An 18,845-nucleotide genomic window follows, 5' to 3' on the forward strand; every position below is an offset into this window, starting at 1 on the left:
GTTTAACTAGTTACACTCACAACACCTGATTACAGAATACCTGTCCTCTTCTCCTTTGAGGACAACTAAAATGATCATGTTTATTCTTTTTTCCAGGCTGATGTGGGGGAAACACGATTTTAATGGCAACTCTGATCATCAGTGAGACAGCAATCTTGTTGAGCTTATTGACCTTTTGAATTTCTCTACTGTGAAGATCAAACTAATCACAACCAATCCACCGTCCACCTTTCTACCAGTGTTTCAGCAACGCTTGTGAGACAAAGCAAAATCCACATCTGGGCAACAGAGCAGTAGGAATGAACAGAAAGAATTATAAATTTAAGTGAAACTCAAGTTTCACTTAACAAAAATAACATTCCTAAAGGGCACCCAGGCAAAAGTGATGAGAAAATACTATTAAAAAGGACATCTTTTGCCTCAATTAGTCACACAGTAGACAACGTAAGCTGATGACCTGAGACACCTCAGCCTGCCAAAGTTCCGTTTCATTCACAAACATTAACCTACTCTGCTTTAAGAGAAGGGCTCCCCCAAAAGGTAATTGTGCTTGCAGAAAAGCGTCAAAGTGTATACTGTTTTGGGGGGTATGCAGACCTGGGTAGATGGTAGACTGAGGCTGACTGACAAGGCCAGGTTAGGGGAGCAGTGAAGTAGTTGAAGGCACAAACTGGAGCCAAACCATTAACTCTAGCCTTTGCCTCAGGGTCTACCTCGACCTGTGATAACAGCAACACTTGCCTCCCAGGTGACAGGAAAAGTAAGAAATGTCGTGAATGGTGTGGCCCATGGTCACTTCACCATGATCCACCACCAGCACTGGGTCACTCTGCTCCAGCTCTCCAAAGGCATCAAGATCCGACTGCTAGGAGCCCCGGCTTCTCCCCTGACCTGCCCGTCTCCTACAACCTCTGGCCCTGCTCCACACTGGTCTAATAACTGGTGTTCCACATTCCTCTAACGTGCACAACACAGTCCTGCCCCCGTGCTTTTCACCTCCTGTCCATTCCTCTTAGAACGCTCTTCCCCAGATCGCTGCCCATGGCTTGTTTGCTCATCTCAAGTTTGAATCAACTGTCGCTCAATCAGCAAGGCCTCCCCACTATGCCAAACTGCCACTGTGTCCCCCACTCCACTCCCCTTGATACTTTATTTTCCTCCTTCCTTCTTGTCCACATTGGACATACTGCATATCTGCTGGTCTGCTGACTGCCTGACACCCCTTACCAAAATGTGACCTCCATGAAAGTGCATTTTCCTTACTGTATCCCACTTCCTGGAACAGTGTCTCTAGCACGAGCCGTTGTCAGATCAATACATTTACACTACTTCGTGAAGCACCACTAAAATGATAGTAGACGATTTTTTCTTTTTTTAAGATACAAATCACAAAAGCAAAGGATAAGAATAGAGATAAGAACATTAAAATACTGGAGGCTAGAAACTGGAAACAGACCCAAAAGGGCTGAATCCTATATCGGCAATGGGGAAGGCCAACTAGCAATATGACTGGAAGCCAGGAGACCTGAATTAAAAACAGAGTTGGCTGATAAGTTTAAAAGGCACGAAGATCCCTAAGATGCACTCCACAACTCTGCACAGCCACATAGAGCCAACCTGCACAGTCCCTCTCCTATCCTGGCAAAAAGGTATCGCTTTTCTGTCTGCAAAGGGAAGTAGAATCTTTGGACTGGGGACACCAGTTACAGAGGAGGGAAACAATTCTGAAAAGAGGGAAGTAAGCTCTTTTATGGTTACTGCTGTGCTCCCAGGCCTCTCTCCTCACTTGGCCACTTAGCCAGGCAAAGGGCTACAAGATATTTCTCTGGGGAATCTGAAGAAACCCAAAGAAGCTGACAAGGGTGCTGTAAGGAAATGGCCCAGCCAGGTGCCTCTGCAGTGAAAGCCACAGTCAGCAAGCCACAAACACAGGCTCAGAGGCCCTCTGACTCATGAGCAGGCACAAGAACATCACTGCATAGCCCAGAAAAGGCTGACAAAAGCCAAAAACCCCAAAACAAACCAGAGCAGCCTCAATAGTGACTTAAGGAAAAAGAAAACAGGGAAAAATAAAACCTCATTAATATCTTCAAACAGTTAACAGGAGATACCACATTCATGAAACAAAAAATAGGTTATAAAATAGGAATAGAGGGAACAAGAAAAAGCTCTTAGAAATGAGAAAAACCTTGGTAGAAGGGCTGGATGAGAAAAACCTTGGTAGAAGGGCTGGAAGACAAACTTGAGAATAACTTCCAGAAAGAAAATGAAAAACCAAAGGGTACAAAACATCAATTAGACAGAAGGAATGTAGTTTTCTTTTTTGAGATATATTGTACAGCACGGTGAATATAGTAAATAATAATGTCGATTTCAAAAGTGCTGACAGTAAATTTCATATGCTTTCACCACAAAAAACTTAAAGTATTTGAAGTGATGAATTATGTTAACTTGATTTTATTATTTATTGTATTCATAAATCATAACATCACTTTGTACCCCCTAAATATGTACAAGTATAATTTGTCCATTTACAATGTAAAAGATGAAAACAAAAACAAAAATCTTATAGGGGGGAAAAAACCTTAAGAAAATTATGAGTGCCAATCCAGAAGGCCCAAGAGTAGAATTCTAGAGAGAGAAAGCAAACAGCAAGAAATCAAAGCAATAAATCAACAAAAATGCCCAGCGTTGAAGAACATGAGTTGCAAATAAACAGGACCAAAGAGTAGGCAAGACGATGGATGAAAACAGTCTCCAAGGGACATCACTGTTCTGGGAGTTCTGAATTTCACAGAAAGAAAAGCCTCTGAGGCCAGATGCAAAGCCTTCACTCCCAGCACTTCGGGAGTCTGAGGGAGGAGAATCACTTGAGGCCAGGAGTTCAAGATCAGCCTGGGCAACATAGAGAGCGCATGTCTACAAAAAGTTTTTAAAATTATCCAGGTGTGGCGGTGCATGCCTGTAGTCCCAGGTACTTGGGAGGCCGAGGCAGGAGCATCACTCGAGCCCAGGAGATTGCAGCTACAGTGAGCTATGACAGCGCCACTGCACTACAGCCTGAGCAACAGAGCAAGACGCTGTGTCTCAAAAAAAAAAACAAAAGAAAAGAAAGAAACAGGAAGAAAAAAAAGAAACAAAAACCTTCAGGTTTCATGGAGGAAAACATAGTCACACACAAAGGCTCTAAAAATGTTACGTATCAATAAAAGAGAATCAGAACGGCTTAAGACTTCAACAACACTGGAAACTTAAAGACCGCGGAGCAAAATGATGTCCAAACTCCTACTCAGAATAAGAGCAGAACGAGGCACTTTCGTACATACAAATTCTGAAAACTTCATCTGCCATGCACTTCTCAGGCAACTAGTGAAGGATGTGCTCCATCGAAGTGAGACAGTCAAATCAAGAGAATGACATAGGTTCCAGAAAAGTGAGGCTCCAACACAAGAGGGAGTGAGGAGAGTTACAGGAAGATTTCAGGCACAGACAAGCCTGCAGCAGATTGGAGGCACTGGGAGAGATTTATTCAAGATAAAATGATAGGAATACTAATTTTCTTCAAAAGAAAACGGACAATTTCTTGAAAGATTTAGACAATTGCTTCAGAATTTGGGGTTGAATTGTAGTGACAAAATATAGAAAACTGAGCAAGCAGCAAACAAAAACAAATAAGACTTGTAATAACCCAGGAAAACAAAAAGTTATCCAGAAAAGGGAAAACAATCCTATTATACCACTTCGTCCAGCTGTAAATGGCAATATGTAGTCATAAACAATCAATACTGAACTAACCAAATTAAGGATATATCACTTTGGGCAGCCATGGATCCATTTGCACTGAGAAGGCAGAGGGTGAAAGAAAGCTAGGAACTTCCTACCTATTCTCAGTGTCAAGCGGAGAGACATCACATGAAACAGGGGTAGGGGACACAAATACAGATGTCAAGCAAATATGCTCTTTAGAGTTGGAGGCAAAGATCAAGGAAATCTACTAAGGCTGAAGCAGATACTCTGCAGGGGAGGAAACACGATTAGGGGAAGGATGTTGGCACTTCTTTCTTACAAGCCTTTCTAGGATTATCTGACTCTACAAATTACATGAAGCTGTAACCTTGATTTGAAATAAGATTAATATGAATGCTAATAAAAAGTAGTAAGGGAGAGTATGTAGTCAATGTATTGTTACCAAATTAACAAGTATCAACAAGATGACTAACACAACCACATGATGTCCAGACACGTCTCAGAACAAGTGTCTAGCTCATCTTCAACGGTATTCGAGGAACTTCAGTGTGCTTGGTAAAACAATAGCCTACTAGGGATTTCACTTCTAAAATGTCTCTGACTTTAGAAATACCAAAAAATAACATGTAACCAATTTTTAAAATATTATACACATGAAAAAAGGTTCTTTTCATTATTTTCTTGGTTTCCAGATGTTGAACGTTGTGGTGCTTTTACAATTGAAGAGAAAAAGCATTCTGACACATTATACTGGTTGGGGTTCTCTGCTTTTCTACTTGGTCAAAAACCTTTACATGCATTTTGGACTTTGTGTCATCATAACTTGGCAATTGGGAAAGCCGCATGGTATGCTTGTTTCAGAACTTGGTTACTTCTTACCAAAAGAGGGAAAAGCTTTCGTATCACCATTTGCCTATGGGATGGATGCACAATGAACGGGCCACACCAAATAAAAATATCACTTTGTACTCCAAAAGGCATGTTCTCTGCTTAAGCCCTTTCTGTAAGTTTCAGTTGGGACGCACTAATGGAGAATCCATATGACCCACGAAGGATCGTAAGATATCCCAGTGGACCCGGCACAATCATCTCAAATTCTGTTCGGGTCAGAGTATCTTAGATAAAACTCACTGAAGGGCATCAAGTCCTTCAGTACACAGTCTGAGCCAAGCCCCCTACCATTTGCCATGGCAAGAGTATACCAAATTCTAAACCTGTTGCTCACGTATGCCCCCAACTATAAATGTCAGCCTCCTCTTTCCTAGTCTTCCTGTCCACTCAGCACCACCTGGAAAAACTCTTACTCGTCTTTTAAACCGCAGTTCAAGGACCACATTCTGTAGGAAGACTTTCCAACAGGTAATCACAGCCTATTTCCTATGTCCACACCTTACACATATTTCTATCATTGCACTTATCACACCATTATGTAATTACTCTTCTACAAATAAGTTTCTCACACTAGACCACAAGCTGCCTGAGGAAAAGAAAAGTCTATATCCTCTTTTTTTTGTTGGCTTTTTGAGACACAGTCTCACTCTGTCGCCCAGGCTAGAGTGCAGTGGTACAATCTCGGCTCACTGCAACCTCCGCCTCCTGGGTTCAAGCGATTCTCATGCCTCAGCCTCTTGAGCAGCTGGGATTACAGGCGCGCGCCACCATGCCAGGCTAATTTTTGTATTTTTAGTAGAGACAGGGTTTCACCATGTTGGTCAGGCTGGTCTCGAACTCCTGACCTCAAGTGTCCACCCGCCTCGACCTCCCAAAGTGCTGGGATTACAAGCGTGAGCCACTGCACCTGGTCGAAAAGACTATATCCTCTCAACCTTTGTATCTGCAGAACCCTTAACCCTACACAGCAATTTCCAGCAAATATTTTTTTGAATTGAAATGAAGAAGTGACGTCATGAGGCTGAAGTCAGACAACTGGAAGGCCAAAACAACAAAACCTGGAAAAATACGTATTTACTCAAGAAGAAATTCTCCCACCAGGCCACTGAGAAGTTAGCTTTGCCCACTGGAGAGGACACTGTAACAGGGATTCAAGTAAGCCTAGTGGCGCTGAGGGACGGGACATAGGTCAACTATATCTTTGAGGTGCTCTCCTTACACTCAATGCACTTTTACCCGAATGACGTTAATTTGACTCCTGATAAGATGAGCTAAGTCCCTTCAACAGTGCTTGGCACCAAGCAAAACTAATAGCAGTAACAGGAAAGTTTAATCCTCATGATGAATTATTTAATGGGGTTTCAAACGCTGTCCCTGAGACTTGAGGCAGTAGGCTCCAGCTCCATTTTCCCCAAGTCTAAAACTTGATAGGTTGATGTTTCAGACTCAGAGATTCGGTAATCCAAATGATGGAAATAATTCTTACCCAAACGCCTTTTCAACTATTTTTAAATACTGTTGCCAAGCATCCTAATATCATGTGTACTTAATGAATTTAGCCTAGGGATACTTTTACATGTCAAAAAATCAAAATATAAACCTAAGCACTACGTTTCATCCAGTGTTTCAGCATCCCAGATTTGCTTCCCTAAACGAACATTAAGCTTATTATGCAATGTGCCGCTACCAGGAGCCTTAGACAAAACCCTAATTGTGACTTAACCTATCTTAATAGGGTTTTAAGGAAGTTAGCTGCTAAGAAAGTGACTGACTATCCTTAAGCAGACACCAAATAAATGTGAAGTCATTGATTGAAGGCTTACGGTATAGATAGCTATGAATCTGAGGACATAAAACGCAAAACTGAGGGGCAAATCGTCATGTTCCTTAAGATTACGACTCATCCACATTCCTTCAGACGTTTAATTTCACCATAATAGGCACTGTTTAATAAGCAAAGCCCAAGTCGACTTCCTTCGATTTTACATGGCGTCCAAACACCATGTCAGGTCTGACCCTCTCATTTTTTAAGTCGAATGGAGAGGATATGTAGCAGCTAGCCTTGAGCACCTAACCACTTTTCAAAGGAGCTACGCACAAAAATACCCTAGCAACATGCCACGGTGTCAGAAAGGCTCAGGTTCCCAACACCATGCGGGTCAGCCATTAGGAACTCAGGAAGTGTTTCCTCTAAGCGGGGGAAACCTAGGAAGGCTCCCTGAACGAGGGGTATTTGCGCCGAGCCTTGACGTGAGTCTCGAACAGCTGCTGTGCCTCCAGGCCACGCAGGAGGGAGGAAAGGACACCCCGGGCCGGGGCACAACCCGCGGGCCGGAGCCGCCCGCGCCCATCCCGCTCAGGCCGCAGCCAGGCACGGCACCCTCCCGTCCCCGAGCCACGTCGCTGCTCGTGGGCTCGCGGAGCACTCCCCAGGTCTCACCTCGGGCCCCACACCAGAAGGAGAAAGCTAGGGGCCGCGCCAGCTCCGCCCTCCCCCGCGGGGCGGCGGGCCCCAGCCCGGGCACAGGAAGGCCACGTCCCCGGGGAGGGACGCCCGACTCGATGGTCTGCGCAGGGCCCGTCGGCCCCACGTGACATGCGCGCAGCCAATCCCAGAGAGGCCCCCCGATCATCGAGACGGCGGCGGTGGTGGGCTAGACCAGTTTCGCGCGGCCGCTCGCCGTCCCCCGCCCAGTCGTACTAGGCGCCCCAGCTCGGTGCTGCCGCCATCTTCTTGGAGGACAGGAGGAGAGGCGAAGGCTCCCCCTCCCCGTGATCGCTCCGCACTCCCGCCACCACCTGCCCTCCCGCGACCGCCTCTCTCCTCCTCAGTGGGCACTTGTCTCCTTCTAGCAAACGGCCTTCCCCCCACTCCAGTTACCCACCGCAAGGCGAAGATTCTCATTACCTGTTCCACTCTTATAAGCATAAGAAAACCGAGCTCATAAGGTAGGAACTGTGGCGAAACGGGGACAAGCCGCCATCTTGGTAAAGGAGAAGAGGCTACGCTTGACCTCCCCCCCCCCACCCCCAGCCTCTATATGGCCAACTGCCGTGGGAGGAGCACGGCGCTTGCGCAGAAGCGGACAACGCGGACGAGTCTGGGCTTGCGCACTCGGAAGCCGGCCGCATGGGGGAGGGGAAGAAGGCCAGGTCGCACTGAGCCAGGAAGCAGTTGGCAAAGGGGCGGGGTGACGCGGTGACGCAATCCGCCTGCGCGCTGGGCGGGGCGGGGTGTGAGCCGACCGCTGGCGCTGGGCGGGTCCGCGGCGCGGTCGGTCGGCGCCTATTCTCGGGCTGTTTGGCGGGTGAGTGTCTCGGCGGTGTACCCCGCCGCGGCGGGGGCACAAGTTGTGGGCCGGCCCTCCCGAAGACTGCGGGGGACGCCCCGCTCGTCCCATACTCTCGGGCGGTAGTCGGCTGGCTCTGGGGTGCCGGCGGGGCGGTGTGGGGGAGGGGCGGCCGAGCCCAGGCTCTTCGGCACTTGTGGGCTCCCCCGTCCCGGGCGGTCCTAGTGCCGGCGACAGTGGCTCCGACACGGGCAGGGCCGGGCGCGGGAGTGGGGATCCCGGTGACCCCTTGTTGACCCTGCGGGAATTCCTCTGCACTGTCCTCGGTGCTGGGCCTCGGGGCGTCGAGTGCGGTCGAGGTCGGGAGGTTTGGTGCTTGGAGGGAGGATACAGGTTTAGGCCCGACAAACACTTAGAGCTTGTGTGGCCATCTTGTCTTTCTAACGGTGCCATTTCCTCCCTGAGGCGTGGAGGACTGGCCAGCCCCCAAACCTCCAAGCCCATCGGCTGGATGCCGCGGATAAGCGAGGGGAGAGCGACTAGGCCCTGTCTGCGGGTACCTTCGGCGAGGAGAGGCGACGAAGGTCTGCACCAGCGAGGCACGGACAGGCAGCAGGGGGTAGGGTATAGGGTTGGAGGCCGCCGAGTTGGCCCGGGGATGAAAAGCAAACCTGTGGCTTCCGTGGTCTCAGTGAAGTCCCAACTGTGACCTGGCCTACTGGCCCAGACAAACCTGGCTTGCTTTTTTACCTTTTCGGTCTAATTCTTGTCAGTGCCACCAGACCTTGTCCTCTCTCCACGGAAACACATGAACCAACTACACTGAACTTCTTGTAGTTCAAACTTCTGCACCTTTGGCCATTGCCCAAACTCTTAAATCTGGTTACCTCCCACCTTAACTGCCTTCTCCTTACCTAGTCCCTGCTTGTGGGATTCCGCCCAAATTAGATTTCCTCCAGACAGGCTTAGGTGTTTACCTGATGTTCCAGATGGTATTTGTCCAGTGGACTATTGGTGCTGTGAGGGCAGGGCACATCTTGTCACCCATACCCATTGCCTCGGTTGGTGTCTAGCACCTAGTAGGTTCTCAAATACTTTTTGAATGACTTAAATCACAGTGCCTGCCGTTATATTTAATGTTTCAAAATAGTTCTGCCGTCATAAAGAAAAACATCATGGTTTAGGGGTCATGAAAGCTGATTCTTGATACTTCTGATTTGAGCTTCATTGTTTTCAGTGATTTTTGATAGCTCCCATTAATGGGTTCTTTGCACCACCCAGCATCCTAACTCATGATGTGTACTGTTATGTATAATCTTGGCATTGATCTCATTAGCTATAAAGGTTGTCCTGATTTTTTTCCCTCAACTTCCACCTTGATCTCTCTCACCAGTGCTGCAGCCCGGAATAAAGAACAAGAGCGTTTTAATTAGATCAGATTTACATTCTGACGGGCTCTTAAACTAGCAGGGTGACCTAGGGAAAGGGGCCAGGGTTTCCCTCTATCATTCATAAATGTAATTCAGGGCCCCTTTTTATCCCCAATACCAGCATACAGAAACTGCTGTAAAAGAAGAAGTTGTGGGTATTTTTTTTTTTTTTTGTCTGGAGGAAAGGGGACACCAAAACTCATTTGGCAGCAGAGGTGAGGTAAGGCCATTTGTATTGTCTGTTCTGTTAGTAGTCATACATGCCACTTATCCCTGCCCCAGTCCCTGTTAGGAGTGTTATGTGGGTATACTGAACGTGGACCTTCCCCGAATCCAAAGAATCCAGATGCTTTGAATAAGATCATGGACCTTCCGGGTTCTACATCGCCGGATGTTGTTCATCTTCTATCTTTTGTTTTGCGAAAATTGGTTTTTTATATGTATTGGGGATATTCTGTGGAAGAAATAAGCTGTGGGTCAAGATTAAAGAACTTTAAACAACTTCTGGCATGTGGAATAAACACGATCTGAAGGAATAAAATTTTCATTTGACTACATTTTTGATCCAATTTGCACCCAGTGTTTAAGTTAATCACAGTGCTTGGCAGTTTGTGTTGCTGGATCAAGGCTTTCTCACTGAAAACCATGTGCTTTAAAGGTTCATAATTCCTCTTTCACCTTCCATTCCACATCAGTTAATAAATTATGAGAGAAAACATTGTGGATCCAGGTTATGTTTCAGAAAAAAAAACAGGAAAAAAAAGATGGCAGGAGAAACTTGGTAAAGTCAAAGCAAAGTTGAAATGTCAGTTTAAGACAAATAGTTTCTCCATTTTCCCCTATGTGTGCACGGGGTTCAGTGAGGCTGAGGGGTTCTGTGGAGGTGCGGGAGAGGTGCTCTATGGTATTTCTATGTTGCACTGTGTGGGTTTGAAATCAGATACATGTAATAGGTGATAAGGTAAGTGCCTGCTCTTTTCTATCCTCAGCATTGGCATTTAATCTTTCCATGTGAACTTGAAGCTCATTTTATCCAATCCTTTAAGAAGAAAGCCACACCATTAGGGATTCCAGTTAGAAATGGACTAAATAATATACTCATTTGGGGAAAATAAAAATGATTTGATTTATGTAGGACCTGTTTTCTAGTTTGGTCCCTACTTGTTTGGATTTTTAAAAATTCTGTTGTAAATGATGTGCCCCCATTTCTATTCCTTGATATTCATCGCTGGTACTTGACTTACTTGAGATCTTATATTTAGCTACCTTACTAAATTATCGTATTCTAGAATTTTTTTAACCAGAGTATTTGTATTTTCTTTTTTCTTTTTTTTTTGAGACAAAGTCTTGCTCTGTTGCCAGGCTGGAGTGCAGTGGTGCGATCTCAGCTCAGTGCACCCTCCGCCTCCCGGGTTCAAGTGATTCTGCCTCAGCCTCCCGGGTAGCTGGGATTACAGGCAGGCGCCACCACACCTGGCTAATTTTTGTATTTTTGGTAGAGAGACGGGGTTTCACCATGTTGGCCAGGATGGTCTCAATCTTTTGACCTCGTGATATGCCCGTCTTGGCCTCCCAAAATGCTGGGATTACAGGCATGAGCTACCGCACCCAGCCGAGTATTTGTATTTTCTGTGTATTCAGTCCAATCAGCAAAAAAGTGTTTTCTTTTGATTTTCTTGTTTCATTATATTCAGTAAACTCACCAAGGTAGTATTAAATAATCATGGTGAAATTGCAATATCTAGATCTTACTTGGATCTTGATTCACATGAAAAAATGAGAGAATAGAGAATAGGAATACTGATTGGATATTTGATTGCATTAAAGAACTAGCAATGTGTAATGGTTTGTCATTTTTAGGAGCCCTTATTTTTAGATATGTGTAGTGGAATATAAATGAAATGTTATATCTCGTATTTGCTTCATAATCATCCAGGCAGTGGCATTGATGATTGTGGAAATAGATGAAACATTATTGACCTTGAGTTGCTAATTGTTGAAGCTGGATAATGGACAGCACATGGGGGTTTTGTTTGCTTTTTGTATAGGTCTTCAGGTAAAAGTTTTCATGTAAGTGCTTAAAAATAATTATGGAAGGGCATTCCTGCCTAATTATTGGTTGTAATTTAAATAGATTTAATTTTCTATTGTTTAGAAAATAGTATTTGCCTTTGGTTTTCAGAAATATCCTGAATTAGATTTAAGCAGTTTTCCTTTTTTTCTTTTTTTGAGACAGTCTCACTCTGTCACCCAGTCTGGAGTGCAGCAGCACCATCTCAGCTCACTACAGCCTTCACCTCCTGGGCTCAAGGGATCCTCCCACCTCAGTCTCCCACTTAGCTGGGACTACAGGTGCCCGCCACCACACCCAGCTAATTTTTTTGTATTTTTTGTAGAGACAGTGTTTCACCATGTTGTCCAGACTGGTCTTGAACTCCTGAGCTCAAGCACTCCTCCTGCCTCAGCTTCCCAAAGTGCTGGTATTACAAGCGTGGGCCACCACACTCCGCCAGCAGTTTTCTTACTTAGTGTTTTCATTATGATTGGTTGCTGAATTTCATATGCCTCATCAGCATCTATTAATGCATGATTTTTTCCCCTGTATTGTGTTGTTGGATTAATATTGGTAGATGCTTTTGATACATTCCTGGAATCTAATTGCTAGCAAATATTGTATTCAGGATTTTTGCATTTATATTTGTGAGTGAGATTGGCCTATGGCATTCATTCATTCCTTTGTTCCTTTCTTATGTCTCCATCTGGGTTTGTTATTAAAACCGTGCTGTCTTCATAAAACAAATTGTTTTCCCTTTTCTCTATAGAGGCTTGGAATAGTTAAATGACTTTGGTCTTGTCCAAGGTTAGATGGAGTTCAACTCTAATGTCAAGTCTTGGTCCTTTTCATTGGTATGTCTTTAATCAGCTGCTTAGTGATACTTGTTTTAGTCAGATTTTCCAGTTTTTGGTTCTGTATTGGTAATTTACAGTGCCCATTTTTTCTACATTTTCAGATTTGGGGCCATTTTGCTACATGTAGTCTCCTCTGTCATTATTTTAGCTACTTTTCTATGTTTGCTATTTTTTCCTGAATTGGGCTTGTGAGGAATTTGTTTTAGAAAACCAGCTTTTGCGGCCAAGCATGGTGGCTCACGCCGGTAATCCCAGCACTTTGGGAAACCAGGGTGGGAGGATCACCTGAGGTCAGGAAGTTTCACCTGGCCAGCATGGTGAGACCCCATCTCTACTAAAAATACTAAAATTAGCTGGGCGTGGTGGCGGGCACCTATAATCTCAGCTGTTCCGGAGGCTGAGGCAGGAGAATTGCATGAATCCAGGAGGCAGAGGTTGTAGTGAGCTGAGATCGCGCCAGTGCACTCCAGCCTGGGCAACAAGAGCAAAACTCCATCTCAAAAAACAAAAAGAAAACCAGCTTTTGGATTTGTTTACCCTTCTTTTTCCCCCCCTCTAAATTCATTTTTTCTCTTTATTGATTTCCTGTTTTATCTCCTAAGTTTTGCTTTTATCTTCCTTCCATTGCTTTCTAGAGATTGCTTATGGCTTTGCTTTTGTTACCCTCCTTGATCCTGGGGATATCCAGTAATGTAACAAATTACTGGGAGTTACTTTTCATCTTTTTCCACCCAATTTAAGCAGATAATTATTTGAGAACATTGACTGTAAAAATGTTTTTCAAATTTTGCTTAGGCTTTTTTTTTATGGTAGATACATGACTTCAAACATTTTTTAAGGTATTGATTCAAGTTTCTCTATGTCTGCTAAATCAGATTTATTTGTTGTATTACTCAGTTCTTCTCTGTCCTTGCACATACCGTGTTTACTGAATCTGTCCGGTTCTCAGAGAACTCTATTAAAGTTTCTCACTTGAATTTTTTTTTTTAAGTTAACTTTGTATTTTTCCTAGTCCTTGCTTTATGTGTTTATCTACAGTGATTATTTGAATATACAGGCTTATGAATATTACATCTTCCCTATAAATTGTTTCTTTTATCATTATAACTTGTTATCCCTGTTATTCTGCTTATTTTTACTTTAATTCCCACCTTGGCTGATAGTAGTGTTGTCTCTCCTCCATGTTTGCACTAGCCTGCTATTTTTTACCTTGTCCCTTTATTTTCAGCCTCTCTTTGTTCCTTTTGCTTTAAGCATATACGTTATAGCTGGACGGTTTTTTTTTTTTTCTTGGTTTTTCAGGCCAATCTGTCTTCTCCTTTAAGCAGAGAATTTGGTTATTTCACATTTATACTGATGACTGATATTCTTGAATTTTGTCCCCATTGTCTTGATTTAGGATTACTTCTGATTTTGTTTCTTCTTGTTCCTTTTCCATATTTTTGCTGGTTTGATGAAGTTGCTGTTTCCTCCATATTTTTCTCTTAATTTGGAAGTTCTCATTGTTATTTTCTTTAATGATTACCTTTTTTTTTACTTTCATAATCAGATACTTACCTCTGTATTATTTGAAAACGAGATGCCAACTCCTTCTGCCAAAACTGTCTATTACATCTGACCCTTCTCTTTCCCTTTAGGAAGTTCTACTCCTCCACACTCACACTTGCTCTCAATTCTTAGGTTTTGCTGAAATTAAAGGCTCTTGAACCTTACTGCTACTATCCCTTGGTTAACCAAGCCAAATAACACTGGGGATGCAGGGCTCTCATTCCTTCCAAGGTAGCTGGGAACATTTCCAGTCAAAAGGGAAACAGAGGACACAGTATTCAGGAAGTTAAGATTTGGGGGAGGGGAATCGAGAGGCAAAGTGAGAGAAGCTTTTTAATAAGTTTCTAAGCTCCAGAGGGAACCAAATTTGACAGCAGTCATCTTTCTTGGGGTTGTTACTGAAGGTTAGCCAACAGACTCCATGCTTTCCAAAGCTTCAGGGTTTCTAAAATTTATATAAAAATTCCACATATCTCTGGCTGGGCGCAGTGGCTCACACCTGTAATCCCAGCACCTTGAGAGGCTGAGGTGGGTGGATCACGAGGTCAGGAGATCGAAACCATCCTGGCTAACACGGTGAAACCCCATCTCTACTAAAAATTAAAAAAAAATTAGCCGGGCATGGTGGCGGGCGCCTGTAGTCCCAGCTACTCGGGAGGCTGAGGCAGGAGAAGGGCGTGAACCCAGGAGGTGGAGGTTGCAGTGAGCTGAGATCACCCACTGTACTTCAGCCCGGGAGACAATGCGAGACTCCCTCTCAAAAAAAAAAAAAAAAAGAAAAAAAATTCCACATATCTTTAAAAATATTGTCACATTTTTCAGACATTCAGATGCCTTCAGTACTATTTCCTTTCCTCATAAATGTAGTTCACATTGCTCCCTGTACCCCAGTGTCAAAATCTAGTTCTCAGGTAGCTCTAGGAAACTCCAGTGAGTGGCAAACATGTTCAGGTTACAGTGCTCTATGTAATGAAGTCCCTTACTCCTTGAAAGGTTTCAGAGAGAGAGGGGAAATGACATAATTCCAGAGGTCAGGGAAGTATGTATCCGTGTGCATCCCATTTGTGTCCCTAGTGTCTAACCTATAGTCAGTACTGAAAAGAAATTTGAATATTATTGAAAATATGGAATATGTGCGTACATATATATATATATATACAGTTGCTTTTATCAACTTAAAAATTTTTTAAATTTTTTAATTTTTTGTAGAGATAGGGTTTTGCTATGTTGCCCAGACTGGTGTTGAATTTTTGGCTTCAAGCAGTCCTGCCTCTGCTTCCCAAACTGCTGGGATTACAGGCGTCAGCCACTGCACCCAGCCACCATCTAATTTTTTTTTTTTTAATGGAGTCTCACTCTGTTGCCCAGGTTGGAGTGCAGTGGCATGATCTCGGCTCACTGCAACCTCTGCCTCCCAGGTTCAAGCGATTCTCCTGTCTCAGCCTTCTGAATAGCTGGGGTCACAGGCACACGCCACCACGCCTGGCTGAATCAGTATTTTTAGTAGAGATGGGGTTTCACCATGTTGGCCAGGCTGGTCTTGAACTCCTGACCTCAAGCGCCACCACACCTGGCTGAATCAGTATTTTTAGTAGAGATGGGGTTTCACCATGTTGGCCAGGCTGGTCTTGAACTCCTGACCTCAAGTGGTCCGCCTACCTCGACCTCCCAAAGTGCTGGAATTACAGGCGTGAGCATCACGCCTGGCCTAATTTTTTTAATCAAATTTACTTTTGTAATGATAGATGCTTGTCTTATTCCTCGGGAAATATTTGAAGTAATTGAGATGCTGTCACCTAAAATAATCAAAAGGCTCCTGATTCAGTTAAAAGAACTCATTTAAGTACAGAGTGTAAGCCGAGCTACACCAAAGAATGGTGATTAGCGCTCCCAGGGTGGGGAAAAATGAGGATTGTTTATATAGGCAAAATGGAGGTGCCAAACAGAATTGCAACATTTTCTGAACTAAGGCTCATTTAAAGATACAAATTTGATTGGCTACTATTGATTACACTTGAACGGATTTGTTTAACTTCCTTTTGTAAAGAAGTAACAGTCATAAGGATCTCTCATCTCCCAGTCATTTAGTCTAGTTTTGAATAAAGAATAGGGAGTCTGGTTAATGTATACATCTAAACACAAAAGTCAGAAAGAATAAAAGTAGTGATGTTACATGAGCCAGCTGTCAGTGCTTAACTTTTCCCTTTGGCCTAATACATTTGGAAGGTCCTGAAATTGTATTTTCTTTTTACATTGCCTATGTATGTGTAAGTCTTCTTCAGGTCAGTTCACGCTGTTAAATATACGTGCGTATACATACATACTATGTATGTGCGTTTATGTGTGTCTGTGTGTTTTTTTTTTTTTAACAGACGAAGCTTCACAAAAGATGTCTAAGGTAAGATCATACTTCATGTATCTACAGCATAAGGAGAAATTGCTTTATGTTTTCAGACTGTTGACAGTCGGGACTTACATGATTCATTATTTTTAATACAACTGATACATTTGATTCATTAAGACAAAGAGTTCTAATTTAGTTGTCTTTTTTTTTTTTTTTTTTTGAGACGGTAGTCTTGCTCTGTCACCAGGCTGGAGTGCAGTGGCATGATCTCAGCTCACTGCAACTTCTGCCTCCCACGTTCAAGCGATTCCCCTGGCTCAGCCTCCGGAGTAGCTGGGACTGCAGACACGTGCCACCACGCTGGCGAATTTTTTGTATTTTAGTAAATTCGGGGTTTCACCGTGTTGGCCAGGATGGCCTTGATCTGTTGACCTCGTGATCCACCCGCTTTGGCCCCCCGAAGTGTTGGGATTACAGGTGTGAGCCACCGTGCCTGGCCTAATTGTCATCTTAAAAGCTTGGAGCTTTCTCTTTTTTCAGGCTTCTACTTTCTTTTCTCTACACACATCAGTAACAGTCCTTTTAGCCCCCTTAGTTCATTCCCAGCAGACCAGATAATTTAGAATTCTAATAATTTATTATGATGAAATTGATGGGGCTCTTAGACTTGATAAATTGGTTTAAATCAGCCTTTGCAAGTTAGTTCAGAGATAAATTAGTTCTAAAGAACATATTCTGAGAAAAGCAGAACTTGTGGTTAACATTGCAAGATTATTATTTCTGTTTTTTTTATCTTTGAATCCTGTGGGTGTTCATTACTGTCCAATGCAAAATCATCATACCAGTTTTTGCATTTTATACCTGTGTTAGCGTGGAACACAGATAAGCAAAAAAAAAAAAAGTCATTATTTCACCACTCAGGAATAACCACTGTTAATATGTTACATATATTCTTTTTCACCTGTGTGTGCATTTGACTATACGTTTACAAAATGTAATCCTAAAGGAAATACTATTTTGTATCTTGCCTTTTTCAATTAATAAATTGATTTTTTAAATTTCTTCTCATTTTCAGTATGCCACTGTCTAGATTCTGGTTACTTCTGCTATTCTTGCCTTCTCATATCTCTGTCCTCTCTCTCATCAGATACCCTTCTGTCAAGGAATATTGATGCTTCAGTGTAGTCATCTATGATCTTCTCATTCTGTCTTTTCTTTCTTGGTCTTTGACACTAGATACTCAACATCCCACCCCTAATTTGCCTGCCTCACCCTTGATGAAACTCTGTTCTATAGAGCTAGAAGCACAGCAAGAGAGATGCTTTTTTCCTCGATACTTTTCAGAAATGCATTGCACCTAATAACTGGGGGAAGCTATTCTTTAGCCAAGTTTGTTGAATGAAACCATTCATTCAAAGTACTGTCAGCTGTAGCAGTACTTTGTAAGCTTGACTGATTTTCCTGGAACTCCATAGTCTCTCAAGTCGAAATTTGAAATTGCATTAAGATGTATTAAGCATCTGTCTTCTATGTATTGTTAAATTCCTAAACAGAATACTGATTAACAAAATGTTAATTTTCAGTCAGCATATAACTAAGGAGTTATACTAGATAAGTTTTTCTTTTTTTAATGCTCCTAGTTGAATACTACTGGTTTTGTGATAGAAGTATGACTTTCTGGAAGTGTTTATACTTTTTAAAAAATTTGTGAAAACTGATAACCTATGTTTGTTTCATGTCTAACTGATTATATCTTAAAAGCAACTACTAAGGTGTTTATTAGTTTGTTTGTTTTTAAATCTTATTTAGCAACAGCCAACTCAGTTTATAAATCCAGAAACACCTGGCTATGTTGGATTTGCAAATCTCCCCAATCAAGTTCACCGAAAATCAGTGAAAAAAGGTTTTGAGTTCACACTGATGGTGGTCGGTAAGAAATTAATCTATAGTCTCCAACTTACTAAATAAATATCTCCCCTTTCCAATCTCTGGAGTATGATAACGTGACCTATAAAGAAAGAGGAAAATTTGGCAGAGTCAAATAACTTGAGAATTTGAACAAATATATGTATATTCATTAGAAAATTTTTCTCGGGAGCCAAATTATTTTTCTGTCACTTCCTTATTTATATGTAGTGAAAGTTTACTCATTGTGTCAGCTAGGCTCCAAAATGGCCCCCAGGGATTCTTATCTCCTGGTATTCACAACTTTCTTGTCCCTTCCTGCATTGAATAGGGTTTTACCTGTGTAGCCAGTAGGACATTGTGGAGATGAAAGTGTTGTCATTTTCTAAGACTAGGTCATAAAAGGCATTGTGGCCCCCCACCTTGCCTCTTCTCAAATTACTCACTCTGGAGGAAGCCAGCTGTCATGTCAAGAGAACACTCAAGCAGCCTTACAGGGAAGCCCACCAAGTAAGGAACCAAGGCCTGCCAGTGGCTATGTAAGTGACCCATTTCAGAAATATCCTCCAGGCCAGGCATGGCGGCTCACACCTGTAATCTTAGCACTTTGGGAGGCTGAGGCAGGCAGGAGTTGAAGATCAGGCTGGGCAACATGGTGAAACCCTGTCTCTACAGAAAATATGAAAACTAGCCAGGCATGGTGGCATGTACCTGTAGTTCCTCTCACCTGAGCCCAGGAGGTTGAGGCTGCAGTAAGCTGAGATCATGCCACTGCACTCA

At 43.2% G+C, this 18,845-nt stretch overlaps 2 protein-coding genes across 9 annotated transcripts in view; one reads left to right on the forward strand and one right to left on the reverse strand.

The window, feature by feature from the left end:
• The window catches only part of HDLBP (high density lipoprotein binding protein), an 86,609-nt gene extending 78,810 nt beyond the window's left edge, over nt 1-7,799 (reverse strand). The window contains exon 1 of one of the 2 annotated variants that reach the window (XM_004033462.5): nt 7,547-7,799. The gene's annotated coding sequence lies outside the window, so the exon portion shown is untranslated. Of the gene's footprint in view, nt 1-7,078; nt 7,383-7,546 lie in introns of those variants that run through there. The other variant, XM_019021992.4, reaches the window with a different exon arrangement.
• Nucleotides 7,569-18,845, forward strand: part of SEPTIN2 (septin 2) — a 38,284-nt gene continuing 27,007 nt past the window's right edge. For 2 of the 7 annotated variants that reach the window (XM_063695434.1, XM_031007190.3), the window contains exons 1-2: nt 9,508-9,578; nt 16,189-16,214. Coding sequence is in view for 4 of the 7 variants with exons in the window: in XM_004033470.4 (XP_004033518.2) it covers nt 16,206-16,214; nt 17,970-18,090 (130 nt within the window). In the remaining 3 variants the exon portion in view is untranslated. Of the gene's footprint in view, nt 7,588-7,801; nt 7,947-9,479; nt 9,579-16,188; nt 16,215-17,969; nt 18,091-18,584; nt 18,605-18,845 lie in introns of those variants that run through there. The other 5 variants (XM_055380006.2, XM_004033470.4, XM_004033469.4 and 2 more) reach the window with 5 other exon arrangements.

This window comes from Gorilla gorilla, chromosome 11 (assembly GCF_029281585.2).
Source record: "Gorilla gorilla gorilla isolate KB3781 chromosome 11, NHGRI_mGorGor1-v2.1_pri, whole genome shotgun sequence".
Lineage (NCBI taxonomy): Eukaryota > Metazoa > Chordata > Mammalia > Primates > Hominidae > Gorilla > Gorilla gorilla.